General features: G+C 42.6%; 1 protein-coding gene across 2 annotated transcripts in view; it reads right to left on the bottom strand.

Moving 5' to 3' along the window:
* The window catches only part of CAMKMT (calmodulin-lysine N-methyltransferase), a 385,284-nt gene that overhangs the window by 55,281 nt on the left and 313,141 nt on the right, over positions 1–16,862 (bottom strand). The window contains exon 4 of one of the 2 annotated variants that reach the window (XM_053311979.1): positions 9,825–9,885. The exons of the other annotated variant lie outside the window; for it this stretch is intronic. Within the exon in view, the coding sequence (XP_053167954.1) occupies positions 9,825–9,885 (61 nt within the window). The remainder of the gene's footprint in view (positions 1–9,824; positions 9,886–16,862) is intronic. 2 annotated transcript variants of the gene reach the window in all.

Here is a 16,862-nt window from a genome sequence, read left to right as displayed (position 1 = left end):
ATAATAATAATGCAGAAGTACATCAATATGGGAGAAATGTCACCTGTTTGACAGGTTTTACCTACAGCTTTGAAAAATAAAGATCTCCACAGGGGTGTTTACTTGTTCCCCCTCACATGTTTGATGAATGTGCAAGAGGGAAGAATGATCCCACTCACTGACCATGTTCTCTGACCACGCCCTATGTGTTTGATATTAGCAAGAAAGAGGCTCAGGACTGGCTTGTGTGGAGGTGCTGTACACACTTTCCATTTCTCACTAAGGGCAAATGTGTTGCTGTCGAAACATGTGGCCAGTAGGGCATTAGGGGTCTTGGCAAGTGGGTATGGTCATGCTTCCCCTCATACCTTCACTTAATATGAGAGGAGCAGAGCATGAATAGGGCTTGAGGCCTAAAACAGTTAGGCCTTTATATGAAAGCATCAGCACTTAAAAGCCACCCCTGCTAATCTGACAAAGAGGCATCTCTTGATTCTCTTTGAGAAGCAGTTCTCATATTCAACAGGGGGAGAGTAACAGCTGCACAGCATCTCTTCTCTTGCTGGTCAGCTTGCCACCTGAAGAGCTCCAAAATAAAGAACGCATTGAGGTTGTTCACACAACAGGGCAGTGGGCTGGCGGGTGGGAAGGCTGCTCAAACTCACCTTCCCCCCAGATGTTGTTTTTGCCCTTAGAGTGCATCTCTTCATTTCCATGAATATTTTTGGTTACTCCATATTTGTACAATTTTGGTATTGTCAGCTGCCTTGAATAGCTTGCTAGAAAGGTGGAGTACAAAAGTTTTAACAAATAAAAGCCATTTTGAGCCATTTTGGAAGGGTGATTAAATCAATCAATCAATCTTGTTACAACCACCCAGGCTCAGCAATATACACACATTAGCAGCATAGAAGAAATACTAGTGTTCTTAACATTTTTCATATAAAGTGAGAATAGCTTTGTCACTAGAGAGAACCCCTCAAATCCGCCTTGAGATTGTTTTAATGAAAGGCCGTATATAAATTTAACAATAATAATAAAAAAATCTCTTTCATTCTTTCATTTAACTGGTACAACAAGAGATGATAAAAAGAGATACCTTCTTGGCTTCTGATGAACTTTCATTAATTAGAAACTTGGCTATGGCTTCATTTTGGCCCTTCATTCAAATGTTGCACACATGACCTTTTCCATCTGCATGCTGTTTCACCTCACACACATCACCATATGAAACTAAAAAGTCTCTGTTGCATATATTGCAATGAACTTTCAAAGAATTATCATGCACGTTAGACAACCAACAGAACTCCTTTTCTCATTCTTCATGATATTTTCACATTCGCCTGCCTTTTTTGCTGGAGTTTGGGTGGAAGAAGAAGATGCCATGATGAGAGACAGGCTGTTCAACTCTAGGGAGAGATTTTTGCAGAAGGGGCCACAACTTCACAGGCTGTTCTCTGCTCCACAAGGTACCATTGCCTGCAAGTGCAAAGGCAAACCTTTGGCTCCAAAACCAAGTTTCATCATGGGAGTTGTGGTACCAGAGTGCAATCTGCTATCCAGCCTGCAGGGCTGAAAAAGACTGCTTTCTAGGGGTGTGCATTTTGGAATTTTCTTGTTTCGATTTGTATCCGAATCGAAACATCCCCGTTTTGTTTTGTACCCAAATTTTCTGAATCTGAATCAGCCCTGTTTTGTTTTGTAGCCAAATTTTCCGAATCTGAATCCGAATCGATTTGGATTTTTAAAAAGGGTCCCAGGGCAAAAAGAGTGGGGGTGGGGGTGGTAGTGTCCAATGGGTGGAAGCTACCACCCAAATTTCAAAGGAATTAGGCAAAGGGCTGATTTTTTGTGTGAATTTTTTTTTACACATCTTTAAGAATTTTCCTATAGGGAATAATGGGGATTCCAGCAAATGTATCATTTCAAATCAAGGGGAAAGGGATGACCCAGAGCAGAGTGTGGTGGGTGGTAGTGCCCAATGGGGGCAAGGAAACTTCCAGAATTATTTCAAAGGAATTGGGCAAAGGTCTGATCTTTTGTGATTTGTTGAAGTTTATGTGTCTTTAAGATTTCTCCCATGGGGAATAATGGAGGTTTCAGCAGCCCCATAATTCCACTTGGGGGGCACTGGGGTTGCCCAGAGCGAGGGGTTGTGTAGTGCACATAGGGTGCCAACCACCCCCACCCCCACAAGCCTGGGTTTTGTTGTTTCTGAGGTGTTCATTGTAGATTCTCCGGTAGCATATGAGATTTTCAGTGAAAAACAAGAATCCACTCTCATATGCTACCAGCGAATCTACACTCAGAACACCACAGAAACAGCAGAACCCAGCACCCCATAGGTTAGCAACCCTTCCCCTGGCCAATGTGGGGTCAGTAAAGAGTGGGAAGAAGCAAGAGAGCCAATGGGGAACAAGGAGGGAATTGTCAGGAGGTCAGCCCATGATTTAGGTCACTGATCAGAAGGCTGGAAGGGTGGGAAATTCAAAGAGATGTCAAACACAAAATGGAGACTGACTCAGAAATCACCACAAAATGGGGGTCCGAAACAACAAAACGTTTTGTAGACAAAACAGGGACGTTTTGTTTTTATACAAAACTTTTGGATCTGGAAAATGGGTGTTTTGTTTTGTCTACAAAACACCCGAAACAGGCTGTTTTGGGTACAAAATGTTTTGTATCCGAAACGTTTCGCACATCCCTACTGCTTTCCAGAGGCCTACAAGGTGAAGCCAGCCTCTTCATTGTGTGTTCACTGCAGTCAGTGACTGGCCTACCCGAGAGTGCTGGAAATATAGAACAAACTGCATTCTTTATTAAGTTGATAAAGAACAGGTACTTATTAATGGTAAATAAAGAACTGCTCTATGAAATAAAAAATGGGTGGCAAACCTACTTGCTGGTGTGTCCCTCCCATCAGTAAGTGAGTCTACTGGGACAGGGAACTGTTTTCTTATTACTTGTAAAGTGCCATATACTGGGTCCAGTGTGGTATAATGGTTAGAGTGTTGGACAAGGACTGGGGAGAAGCATTTAAATCCTGTTCAGCCATGAAACTCAGTGGGTTACTCTGGGCCAGGCACTTATCTCTCAGCCTAATCAACCTCACAAGGTTATAGTGGGGATAAACATTAACCATATATACCACCCTGAGCTCCTTGGAGGAAATGCAAGGTATAATTGTTTTTTTCTAAAAAATAAAATAAAAAAATCAAATAAATCAAATAACTTCAAATGGCACTATCCTATATACAGTAAATAACCTCAGCAATAACAATACAACAATATTATCATTAGAGATTTTTTGTTGAGACGGGATATAAATATTGCAAATAATAAGTAATAACTGTGCCTCTAAAACTACTGGAAGCTGGCGCAGATCCTCATCCATTGGCATAATTCTTTTTTAGCTTCACTGGATGCAGAAACTTCATGTCAAGGAGAGGATATTGCAATATCCTCATTTATTTATTTATTTATCTATTTATTTATTTCTATGTAAACTGCTTTGGGAATTTTGTTGAAAAGCGACATATATTTGTCGTATTCATAATTGTCATGCTTAAGACAAATCAGTCCTCTCTGTATTTGTAAACTGGTGTGCCATGTGCCGACCTCTTGGGAACTAAAATGGGAGGAAGGCATGGAAGCCGGGGGTCATTTATATGACAAAGACCCTCAACCCTTGTAGAAAAATACAAGAGGGGTGAACATGCTCCCCACATCCCCCACTGATCAAATAGCTGAGGAAGAGAGTTGCACATGTGTGCTTCCCTCATGCTTCTCGGAAATTATGGTGGGGTAAACATGGATAGTTGCTCTCCCCTTGATAAATTTCAAGGACAAACCACTTTAAAAGGTGCCTCTTTGCCCATTTAGCAGGGGTTTACATGTGTACTGTGTTAACGAAAGGATCAATATAGGTGCTAAGTGGTTTGCCAAACCAAAATGCATCGAACTCAATTAAAAAATGTCATGTGGCCACTGGTCATGTCTTCAATTGGCAAAGGGATAGGCCCAACAGTTTATGGCTTTCCATTGACTTTTCAGATGTAGGTGATCATTTCTCAGGAAAACCTGCCATGAAATATTAAAAAAGAAAGCACAGGAAATCCTCTTGTTCCTACATTGCTTTATGAAATTTTTGAATAGATAAAATGCTTTAAAATATACACTGCTTTTTAAAGACATAATTTTTGCATTTATCAACGAGAAGAGGTTGAAACATTGCAGTTGATTTTGTGCCTGAAAATCTTCCCCCCAACCCACCAGCGCTGAAACTTCAGACAATATTTCAACATGTGGCTCAGTGTCTCTGGCCATAATGAAGTAAACTTTGTCCTTTAAATGGTAGCCATAATTTCAAGTACCCAAAGCAAATCCATGAACGTAATTTTTTAAAAAACAAAAAGCAGACGGACGGACAAAGCAAATTTGCTGCTTCAACTCTCACAAGAATCTATAATCTGTGTTCATTTTTTTAAAAGATTGAATAAAGAGTGGTTATGTAAAAACCATTAAAGTGCCCACTTTTCATGAAAATGTTACTTGTTCTGTACAACTGTTACTATTTAGGCAACATATATTCCCAATGAGGTTATTTTCTTTAAAGTGTATCATTGGAAACCTTCATGTAAATAAGTATATACTTACAGATAATAGAGCTTGTTAAAGCATGCCCTATTAGCATAAACAGCTCTTTGGAAGTCATTGTTGCCATTTCGATAAATATGTAATTTGGCAACCTTTATAAAATGAGAATTAAATATTAAAGTCCTCTCCATACCAAAACTGGGCAGGCCTTATTCTTACATGCACAGCAGCAATTAGCACCTGCTAAAGCCAACAGAAATATTGGCTTTTCATGAGCTTTCACACAGCTTGAGCAGCTGTATGTTGATCTACCATGGAAGTGCAAGGAGCTGTATTGGAGATGAACTCATGAGGAGATCCTAGACATGTGACACCCTCAGCCTCAGTTCCTCATCTGTGAGATGGGAACACCAATTCTGAAGAAAAGCTGATGTTTAGAGGAGATCCCTTGTCTCTTCAATAAATTCTTCATGCACACAGCATCCACATGTGAACAGCTTGTATATGTTCATTGTACAGGATAGGAAACCATTCTACAAACTGAGAGCTGTGTGTGCATCTGAACACTTGATTTATGCTCAGAGGTTTTGTTCCAGCTTTCAGGAAAGGTGGCAAAGAGATTTCATTGGGGAGCAAAATTCACAGCCATGTTGAAGACTTGCTCTTAGATAAGAACATAAGAATAGCCCTGCTGGATCAGGCCCAAGGCCCATCTAGTACAGCATCCTGTTTCACACAGTAGCCCACCAAATGCTGCTGGAAGCCTTCAGGCAGGAGCTGAGGGCATGCCCTCTCTCCCGCTGATACTCCTCTGCAACTGGTACTCAGAGGCATCCTGCCTTTGAGGTTGGAGGTGGCCTATAGCCCTCCGACTAGTAGCTGTTGATAGCCTTCTCCTCCATGAAGTTATTCAAATCCCTCTTAAAGCCATCCAGGTTGTTGGCTGTCACCACATATCGTGGCAGAGAATTCCACAAGTTGATTATGCGTTGTGAGAAAAAGTATTTCTGTTTGCTGGTCCTAAATTTACATAAGAACATAAGAACAGCCCTGCTGGATCAGGCTCAAGGCCCATCTAGTCCAGCATCCTGTTTCGCACAGTGGCCCACCAGATGCTGCTGGAAGCCATAGACAGGAGTTGAGGGCGTGCCCTCTCACCTGCCATTTCTCCCCTGCAACTGGTACTCAGAGGCATCCTGCCTTTGAGGCTGGAGGTGGCACACAGCCCTCCGACTAGTAGCCATTGATAGATCTCTCCTCCATGAAGTCATCCAAACCCCTCTTAAAGCCATCCTGTGGCAGAAAGTTCCACAAGTGGATCACGCGTTGTGTGAAAAAGTACTTCCGTTTGTTGGTCCTAGACCTCCTGGCAACCAATTTCATGGAGTGACCCCTGGTTCTAGTGTTGTGTGAGAGGGAAAAGATTTTCTCTCTCTCCACTTTCTCCACACCATGCATGATTTTATAGACCTCTATCATGTCTCCCTGCAGTCGTCTTTTTTCTAAACTAAAAAGCCCCAGGTGTTGTAGTCTTGCCTCAAAAGAGAGGTGCTCTAGGCCCCTGATCATCTTGGTTGCCCTCTTCTGTACCTTCTCCAGTTCAACAATGTCCATTTTAAGATGTGGTGTCCAGAATTGTACGCAGTACTCCAAGTGTGGTTGCACCATAGTTTTGTATAAGGGCATTATAATGTTAGCCGTTTTATTTTCAGTCCCCTTTCTAATGCTCCCTAGCACTGAATTTGCCTTTTTCACAGCTGCCGCACATTGAGTCGAAACTTTCAACGAGCTGTGCACCACAACCCCAAGATCCCTCTCGTGGTCCGTCACCGACAGCTCGGATCCCATCAGCATATACTTGAAGTTGGGGTTTCTCGTCCCAATGTGCATCACTTTACACTTGCTAACATTGAACCGCATTTGCCATTTTGTCACCCACTCCCCCAGTTTGGAGAGATCCTTTTGGAGCTGCTCACAATCCATATTGGATTTCACTACCCGGAAGAGTTTGGTATCATCTGCAAATCTGGCCACATCGCTGCTTACCCCTGCTTCTAGATCATTTATGAATAAATTAAAAAGCACCCATCCCAGTACAGATCCCTGGGGGACCCCACTTCTTACTTCCCTGCATTGTGAAAACTCTCCATTTATAACTACCCTCTGTTTCCTGTCTTTCAACCAGTTAGCAATCCACACATGTGCTTGTCCCCTTATCCCATGACCGCTAAATTTCCTCAGGAGTCTTTGATGAGGAACTTTGTTAAAAGCTTTTTGGAAGTCCAGGTAGACTATGTCAACTGGATCACCTTGATCCACACACTCATTGACACTCTCAAAGAAGTCCAAAAGCTTGGTGAGGCAAGATTTACCTTTGCGGAAGCCATGCTGGCTCACTCCCAGCAGGGCCTGTTCTTCTAGGTGCTTTACAATTTTATCCTTGAGGATGCTGTCCATCAATTTGCCTGGAACGGACATTAGGCTAACCCGCCTGTAATTTCCCGGATCTCCCCTGGATCCCTTCTTGAAAATTGGTGTTAAATTTGCTACTCTCCAGTCCTCTGGTATAGAGCCCGATTTCAGGGATAAGTTAAATATTTTAGCAAGGAGGTCGGCAATTTCACATTTGAGTTCTTTGAGGACTCTTGGATGGATGCCATCCAGCCCTGGTGATTTGTTAGCTTTCAGTTTTTCCAGACAGTTTAGAACATCATCCCTTGTCACTTCTATCTGAATCAGCTCTCTAGCCTCCATCCCTAAAAAGCCTGGTTCAGTAACAGGTATATGCTCAGTATCCTCTGCCATGAAGACAGATGCAAAGAACTCATTCAGCTTCTCTGCAACCTCCATATCCTCCTTAATAATCCCTTTCACTCCCTCATTGTCTAATGGTCCAACTGCCTCCCTGGCAGGTTTCCTGCTTCTGATGTACTTAAAGAAGTTTTTGTTATTCCCCTTGATACTTTTGGCTAAATGTTCCTCAAACTCTCTTTTTGCCTCCCTTATTGTCTGTCAGTGACTGACCAGGAGAGAGATCTTGGGGTCATGGTGGACAGCTCATTGAAAGTGTCGACTCCATGTGAGCCAGCTGTGAAAAAGGCCAGTTCCATGCTTAGAATAATTAGCAAGGGGGTTGAAAATAAAACTGCTAATATTATAATGCCCTTATACAAAACTATGGTGCGGCTATAGGTCACCTCCAGCCTCAGAGGCAAGATGCCTCTGAATACCAGTTGAAGGGGAGCAACAGTAGGAGAGCGGGCATGCCCTCAGCTCTTGCCTGTGGGCTTTCCAGAGGCATCGGGTGGGCCAGTGTGTGAAACAGGATGCTGGACTAGACAGGCCTTCGGCCTGATCCAGCAGGGCTGTTCTTATGTTCTTATGTAAAAGAAAACTGGAGGGCCAGACAAACGAAGCAACCAAATAAAGATGAACTCCAGTGGTAAAACTGCCACCCTGTAACCAGAAGGTTACAAGTTCAATCCTGACCAGGGGCTCAAGGTTGACTCAGCCTTCCATCCTTCTGAGGTCGGTAAAATGAGTACCCAGAATGTTTGGGGCAATATGCTAAATCATTGTAAAACGCTTAGAGAGCTCTGGCTATAAAAAAGCGGTATATAAATGTAAGTGCTATTGCTATTAATTATCGAAACACAAATACAAAAAATGGAGCTTAGAGTGGAAACCCACAGAAAAAGTTCTCAAGGATACAGGTGTCTGAGCAGTCAGAACAGAACTGAGTGAGATGCCAGTTCTCTGTATAAAAAGAGAGGGGACAGGAATGCCAGCTTCCTGACTAGATCTCTCGAAGTTTCCAGAGGTGATTTATGCAGATGCAGAACCCAACTGTGAGACTACACAGAAAGAAACTAAGAACGGAATACACATTTCTAAAGAAAATCCTGTGCTGTCCGAAACACATGGGTGGGGGAGGATGGCCTCCATCCTTGCCCTCCATGTATGGTACTCATAAGTATGCTGAAGGACTGGAATACATTTCATAAAAATACTTTGCCTGAGTAAATAAATCTAATGATAATATTGTGCTAATGTAACAAATGGACAGCACAATTGCAATCAAGTGGCTGTTCAGGAGAGGTGACTGAGCATAATGAAATTAGCCTTATGGCAAGTTGATCCCAGGTCCACTTCTGGGAGGTGGAAAGTATAATCAGACCCTATTAATCATCAGAACATGTTGTTCATATACAATATAGTTAGTCTACCTTTTCATTGCCATGGGCATGAAGGATGGATCAACAGATGAGCAGGCCCGTCCTTTGGGTAGGGCGAATTAGAGCAATTGCCCCAGGCCCCCAGCTATCCTGGGCCCCAGGCCATTTAAAGCTTAAATGGCCTGTGTTCACACCTCTTGGTTGATTTTTAAAATGAACCTTGGTTCTAGCCCTTCAAGTGCATGGTACAGAGAGGAAGAGGACTGCTGTACCTGTGTTCAACATAACGTACGAATAACTGTACATTTCTGCATATTTGTATCTCTGTACACTTGGGTTTTTGTTTTTTTTTAACATTTTATATCCTGCTCCTTCTCCAAGGAGCCCAGAGCACTGTACTACATACTTAGGTTTCTCCTCACAACAACCCTGTGAAGTAGGTTAGGCTGAGAGAGAAGTGACTGGCCCAGAGTCACCCAGCTAGTTTCATGGCTGAATGGGGATTTGAACTCAGGTCTCCCCGGTCCTAGTCCAGCACTCTAACCACTACACCACGCTGGCTCTCTTTGTATGTTGCATGAGTGTTGAATACAAGATATGAAAAGGGCTGAAGATCTGCAAGTATGGAATATACACAGAAGCACAAAATGGCATAAAACATGCAGGGAAATCCCAAAGTACTCTAATACCAAATCCCTGCTTTAAAAGTGTTGACACACCTTCCCAGACAACACTTTGCTGACTTTCAGAATAGAAGTCAGAGTAAAGAATGCCTTTATTTTTCCTGACCTTCACAATCAGTGCTGATCGATTGGCGCCTCACTTTTGTTTCCCAAAAATCAAAGTGAAGTAAAACGCCTTGAGAGGAAATCAAAAGTCTTTGACATATAGCAGAAAGCTTGCTGTGCAATATTAGTACCCAAAGGCAGCTCCAAATTCTTTGTTAAGAGCAACGTGCTTTCACCTTGAACTTTTAAAAACGGAATCTGACGACTTAAATCATAGCAATCTTTACTATGCAGATATAATAAAACTAATGGATTGGAAAGGGTCTTTTGTAGATTGTTTTTGTACCTGAACATTTCGTGGTGCTTGAGGCAGTAGTAAGCTAGCACCTCTTCAGAAGGCCAGACACCTATAATAAAACAGAGTAATGGTGGTCACTTTTACAGAACATGCTTCCTTATTATTGGAAAACACATTTTTTTTAGATTTGTCCAAGTGTGATATTTTGCTGTGCTTTTAAAAACAAGCCAGAAAGCAACAGAAAGAAGGGCGAGAGATGCAACAATGGAGCTCTTTTCAATGACATAGCTAGTGTAGATATGAATGGATTTCTGCAGTTCAATTCCTTTATTGTTCCATAGTTTTGCTCTTCTCTGCATTCAATTTCTTCTGGGGTTTGGCTTAACTTTCTAAAATAAATCCTGGAACCAGGGCATCCACCATCTGCTGCAGATTTCAGTTCGTTCAGTTTATTTGATGCTTTTGCCCCCTGTACTCTGGTACAACACGGCAAAAAAGCAATTTGGTGAGACTGCAGCAAAATCTTTTTGGTGCAGTGTGTTACAGAAACACTCTTTCACATTGGTAAAATACCATGCAAAAATAATCCTGATACCAGTGATCATACAGTCACATCAAAATCGCTTGTTTGTAGCACCTTATTAATAAGCACAACTATACATGCATAGTGGTAAAACACCACATAAATACCATGCTTTCCCTTACCCATTTGGGAAGGAGGGCAGCTTTATCCCATTACTGCCCCATTTGGAAGGGAGCACATGATGGAGGAGGTGGGGCTGCAGTGTTCTGCTATATAGAAGTGGTGGGAAGGAGATGCTTGGTAGTGTTTATCTACACGATGATGCCACCTCCCTGCTTCCTCTGTGGGTTCTAGATTCCATCCCCCACCACAGTTGCTATTTCTCCTGGAAGCTCCCAGTGGTGCCCTCCTAGAGGAAACAGCAGCCTCAGGACCACAGTAGTGGAAAGCTTGCAATCCCCTTCCCCACCAAGCCACAGTTCATTCATTCATTCATTCATTCATTCATTCATTCATTCATTTAAAATATTTATACCCCACCCCTCCAGTGCACTACTGCTCGGAGCAGCTCACAACAATAAGATAGACACAGATACAATAAAAGTACTAAAATTAACTAAAAAAAAAATTAAAAGTCAGATTACAAACCATAATTATAAGGTTCAAATTAAAACTGAAAAATAAAAAAAGCTAAAGAACCTACCAGATATAACAAAATAATAATGGAGCATTAAAAAGCTTCCTTAAAAAGGTGTGTTTTAAGATGTTATTTAAAAACACTGAGGGAGGGAGCATGGTGAAGCTCTTCAGGAAGGGCGTTCCAAAGGGCGTTCCAAAGGGGCCACAACCGAGAAGGTCCTGTCTCTAGTCCCCGCCAACTGGATCTCTGTTAGTAGCGGGGTCATGAGCAGGGCCTGAGATGATGAGCGGAGGGCCCTGGCAGATTCATATGGGCGAATGCAGCCTGACAGGTACCCCAGCCCCAAGCCATGTAGGGGTTTAAAGGTCAAGACCAGCACTTTGAATCTAGCCCGGAAGCAGACCGGTAGCCAATGAAGCTGATGCAGGATGGACAGTTCCAGTTCCGATTGCCTCCCCCAACCACATTTCTGGTTAAACTTAATAAAAATAAGACAAGCATGGAGGGCAAAACTACAGCCAACATCTTGACTAATGCTGTGTTTGTACATGAAAGTTGCACTAGTGCAAGATTACGCAGATGCGTGGAAGGAGGGATGCTCGGAATTTCATTCTTGCACTATTGCACAAAAGTTCTCTATAAAACACAGGCGGGTTCCAGACTTAGCACAACTAGTTCGTCCTTGCTCAAGCACAGCATTAGTCAGGATATTGACTTACATTTTTAACACAAGTCAGCTTTCTGGTTTTAAGATCTCTTTGTACTTTCCTGGATCTTTATCTAATATAATGACTGCTCCTGGAATCCCTAGGGACATCAGATGCCACCTGAAATGCAGCATAGCAATTGTTGCTGTGTGGGAGCTAACAATGGCAACTTCATCTTGGAGACCGGATATTTCTGTGAGTATATTCCCTCCCAGGCTGACAATTGGATCCCTTTGAACAGGAAGGACTGTAAAGAACTTCCTGTTTGATCTGAGGCTTTGCCTGAACAATAAGGGCTCCCTGGCTTTAGTGCTTTCCTGTTTATGACTTCCGGCCTGATTCCTCAGTTCTGGTTTTGGTACTAGCTCCTGGCTTGCTTCTCTCAGTCCTGACTTCTTGCTTGACTCCTTGGCTCTGACCTCCAGATCCATCCCGACCCTTGACTTCATCCCTCAGCTCTGATTTCTAGCTTCAAATCTGGCTTGCTTCTCAGTCCTAACCTCAGGCTTGATTCCGGCTTGCCTCCCAGTTCTGTTTTTTGACTCCCAACTCTCCAGCAGCTGCTGCCCACAACCCCATCGCAACACACACATCTCCAAAGAGCCATTGTAGGGCAGTGACCTTCATGTTGGTTGTCAAAGTCCTGCTGATTTGTGAAGCTCACTGAGCAGTCCCAAATAGGCCGTTCTCAGCCTAATCTTTCTCAGAGGTTTTTGGTGAGGTTAAAAAGACACTCAGCAGTCCATGGAGAAAGGATGGCTTACAGACATAAAAAACACAGATGCCTATTGGTATCATATCAAAAATGTGTGCCCACACACACACACACACCAGGTTCACGGCTCACACTCTGGGCCACCAGAGTGCAGCACCAGCTTTTAGAGTTGGAAATCTCACTTGAACTCTCAAATATTCCAGAGTGTGAGCCGTGAACCTGGTTCATATCCCACTTCAGCCGTGGACTCATTCACTAAATGACCTCAAACAAGACCCTATGCTCAGTTCTCTGCATCACCAACACAGTGATGGTAATGATAATACTGGCCCACGTGATGCTCAAGGCAACACCAGCATCACCAATTAGTTGGTGCTGCTACACACATGGAAGCCGACCCTGACAGTGTTGCATAACTACTTGAAACAGCACACCTGCAGAACTTAGATTGTTTCCCCTATGTAGGCAAGCACAGGCATGCTGTTTTAAGACATTGCACAACAGTGCTTTTTGTGCAACACTGCCAGGGCTGGCTTCCACTTGTGGGCCAGCCCATCAGAAAGGTGAGCATTGCCTTGCACATGCTACAGGCACTGTCTTACCGTACAGGGACACACCACCCCTTTCTTTTGTACTTTCCACCACTAAACATCACTAAAACTAACCTCACGAAAAGGATCTTAAATAAAAATCAGAGTGACAGCAAAAGGTGGACCTTTTGAAATAAAAGCACAAGTCATTCATCATATCACAAGAGCTATTACTTGGTGCGATTAATGAATTAATAGAGGAGCTGAACTCATGAGCCCTCTGGATCTTTCCATTTGCATGGATGAGAATAAGCAGACACAATTTTGTGCATCCAGAGGATGGTGCTAACTTTGAGCATTTGTTAGCTAAAGGGCAATCTTCATTAGCCATGGTATCATTAGGATTTAAATTATATCCTCTATGGCCTGCAGCCAACAGAAAGGGATAATCCATACACACTACTGCAGTATGTTAGATCAGAGTCAAATCATGACAACGCTTTGTAGAAATTCCAGGGAAATAAACTGAGTTCCACTCATTTCCCATGCTTACAGGGACTTCTTTTTTCTTCAGGAAAAATGGTTAGTCCTGCCACAAATCAGTATAGACAAGGAGGCTTATCTTTTCACATGGAGGAAGTGAAACATGCCACTGCCCCCTTTCCCCAAACTATCACAGGAAGACAACGGTGAAGATGTGTTCTATGTCTGTGTGCATTTATATGTAGGCATATATGTGTGCATTTATATGTAACCCCGCCTTGGGGTTATCTTTTTAACGAAAGGCGGTATATAAATGCAAAAATAAATAAAAATAAAATAAAATAAATAGGCAGGCCCCAATCGGAGCTTCCTGAGCTGTGCAGAAATAACTCTCTTCTCGAATATAGAAAATTTAATCTGCAAAGAGCACAGCAACCCAAGCTGCACAGTTTTAAGGCAGCAGAATGAGGTGGGGACAAAGTGGGAAAGTTCTGAGGTGGTATCATGGACCACACCACTTTAAACAGTAGGTGGATGAATAAACTTTTTAAAAATGTTCCCTGCAAGTCGGAAGCTAGCATAGCAAGGAGCAGACTGAGCAGAACCCTTCTCCCTTATGTGCTAGATTTTTTTTTGTTTTACTTGCAGTTTTTCATTCAAAAATGGGATCTCCTACCAGCACTCCAAAGTTGTGCTGTCTGTTCTGCCTCCTCAAGATTCTATCACCATGGAGATCCTCAAACCTGCATCCCCAGATTTGTTGTACTACAACTCCCATCATCCCCAGCCACAATGCCCTTCTAGGAACCCAAGTTTGAGAACTCCTATATGATTACATTCCGGAACTCCCTCAGCTTGCCTAGGTCATCGAGGCTTGGCTGCCTACTGGCAATGAAGTGTTACACAAGGGCAGAGGAGCACTTTCCTGGATCACACCTTAAGCAAGATAAGGAATTTCATCCACTGATGGATGGCATTGAACAATTCTTCTTGTTAAGATGTGGTTAACCACCTGCAATTTTCCTCCAACTGAATTCCTTTATTAAATCAACTGCTACTTAAACCCCAAAGCTTTTCACAGTTGTCATAAAAGACTAGCATTTGCGAGAAAGATCTTGAACTGATTTTCCCTCCCTTCTTTCAAATTAGACACATTTAACCTTTGAATGGAGGGGAGTCACCTGACCTTTCACTGGTGAACATTATTTCCTGCACCCTGATGGAATACAAAGTTAGCACTCACCTCCCTGGTCCTGCCATTATACCACTGCTGCTTATACCATTGCCGGGAAGATTATAAACAGGGTCCTCTGTATCAACACAGTAACTCAATCAGCAACAACCAGCTAAACAGACTGCCTCTCCCCTGCATCATGCATTAGGACTACAGAGTACCACCTCGGTATTAATGGCAGCTAAAGAACAGTAGCCAAAGGTCTTTCACAAACCCAGGACTCAAGTATGGAAGCACACAGCGTTACCCACTAAAGCATTAAGCCAGCAGCAAGAATACTTTTGTTAATTTTGGTAAAAGGAAAAGCTTCTCTTGCTTGAACAGGTAGGTAATCCTCTTTGATGGCTTTCAAAAGAGGGATAAGCTTAACAATCCATGCGGAGGAGTTTGCACTTTGACTTCTATTCCCTTGTACTGACCTATATATCTATATCTATATCTATATTAATATGCACAGTTGTAATATAGCTAGATAGCAAGATCCTGGTGGCAGTCTTTTCATTTTGATGCAAATGCTGGGTGCAATCCAGCCCAAGTTAAGCTTTTAAAGTTCCATTGACTTCCGTGGGAGAATTAAGGAATGCTCAACTCTCTTCCCTGTGGAAATCAGTGGGACTTCAAAATGCTTCATGGTGTCTGGATGGAACCCAGTGACCCCACCCCAAATGAATCAAAGTTAGTTGCAATGAAAGGAAGAATTAGACATGATGCAGAAAATGTGGCGCACGCAATCCTCGTGACACTGACGTGGGGGCTGGAGGGGGGCTATTTGCAGGTGCAAGGATGTACTTGTTTCTTCCACTGCTTTTTTTTTCATTTTTCATTTTCCCAACCGTTCACCTACAGGTGGTTTTTAAAGACACACACACACACACACACACACACACACACACACACACACACACCAAGGTGGGCACCAGAAACAGAAATGAGAACAGCTTGGGGCGGGGGTGGTTATAGTCCATGAACCAGCCGCACAAATCTTGGCCATCACTACCATCTCAGATGACAAAGGCTCATGGTGATTTTTGGCAACATCTACCCCCCTAGAGATGGAAAATAGGTAATAGCCTTGTTGCACTTATAACTTTCAGTGTGTTCTCACCCCTTCTTTATCCCTACCCTCAAATGATTAGGGTTAATTTGCAGTCATTTTTGTACCGAGGAATTCTTTATTATTATCAGTTATGATGCTTACAGCACCTGATAAAAGACATGCGATCCAAACATTTTTTAAGAGAAATCCTTTACTAAAACTTGTTGGGTCAATAATTTTTTTTCAAAGAAGGTGCATCTTTACAAAATTGTTGGAAATTGAGGAGAGCCTACCTTATGATAGTGATCATGAATTGTCCCCTTTGCTAAGCAGGGTCCACATTGGTTTGCATTTGGTTGCGTGACTCCGTGTGGGTGCTGCAAGATAGGGATGTGCACAAATTGATTTTTTAAAATTCTATTTGTGCCCCAAACAAATCACCCCAGATTTATTTTGTGTCCAAATCAACCCCCCCAAATCACTCGATTCGATTTGTATTTGCTCTGATTCAATTTGGATTCTGATCAATTTGGACCACCTAACAAGGCCCTAGGGGCACCAGATTTGGTTGGTAGGTAGGTGCCCATGGTTGCCACCTACCATCCAAATTTCAAGGCAGTGAGACACTTGGTTGATTTTTAATGAATTATTTTACTTTTTACTGATTTTGAACATTTCCACCATAGGAAATAATGAGGATTCGAAGTTGCCATATCCTAACCCTAACAAGGATCTCCAGCTTTCATTTTTTTAAAAAGCTAAGCTCTAGCCCTTGTAGAAGTGGAGTTATGGAGCACAATGTGCTGTCATTATTTTTCAAGTGTTCAGATTCTTTGGTGTATAATAACTTTTCCTCATAATGAATCCCTGTTAGGATTCATTGCACATCTTCATTTCTTCTGCTCATTTTGACTGTCACTGGACAATGCCAACTGTCAACTGCCATGTGCCAACTACACCCCACACCACCCCCACACCTGCAAGGCAGTGGGGTACTCATTTTAATTTTTAGGAATATTGAAATGTTTAGATGGTGTCTAATAACTTTTCCTCATAATGAATCCCTATGAGGATGCATTATACGCCTTCGTTTCTTCTGTTCACTGGACAGTGCCAACTGTCAACTGCCATGTTGACAGTTACACTTCACTCCCCCCCACACACACACTTGGGTACTCAATTTATTTTTTTAGGTATTTTTGAAGTGTTTAGATTCGT

Source organism: Hemicordylus capensis, chromosome 1 (assembly GCF_027244095.1).
Source record: "Hemicordylus capensis ecotype Gifberg chromosome 1, rHemCap1.1.pri, whole genome shotgun sequence".
Classification (NCBI taxonomy): domain Eukaryota; kingdom Metazoa; phylum Chordata; class Lepidosauria; order Squamata; family Cordylidae; genus Hemicordylus; species Hemicordylus capensis.
This window is presented reverse-complemented; position numbering and strand designations above follow the sequence as displayed.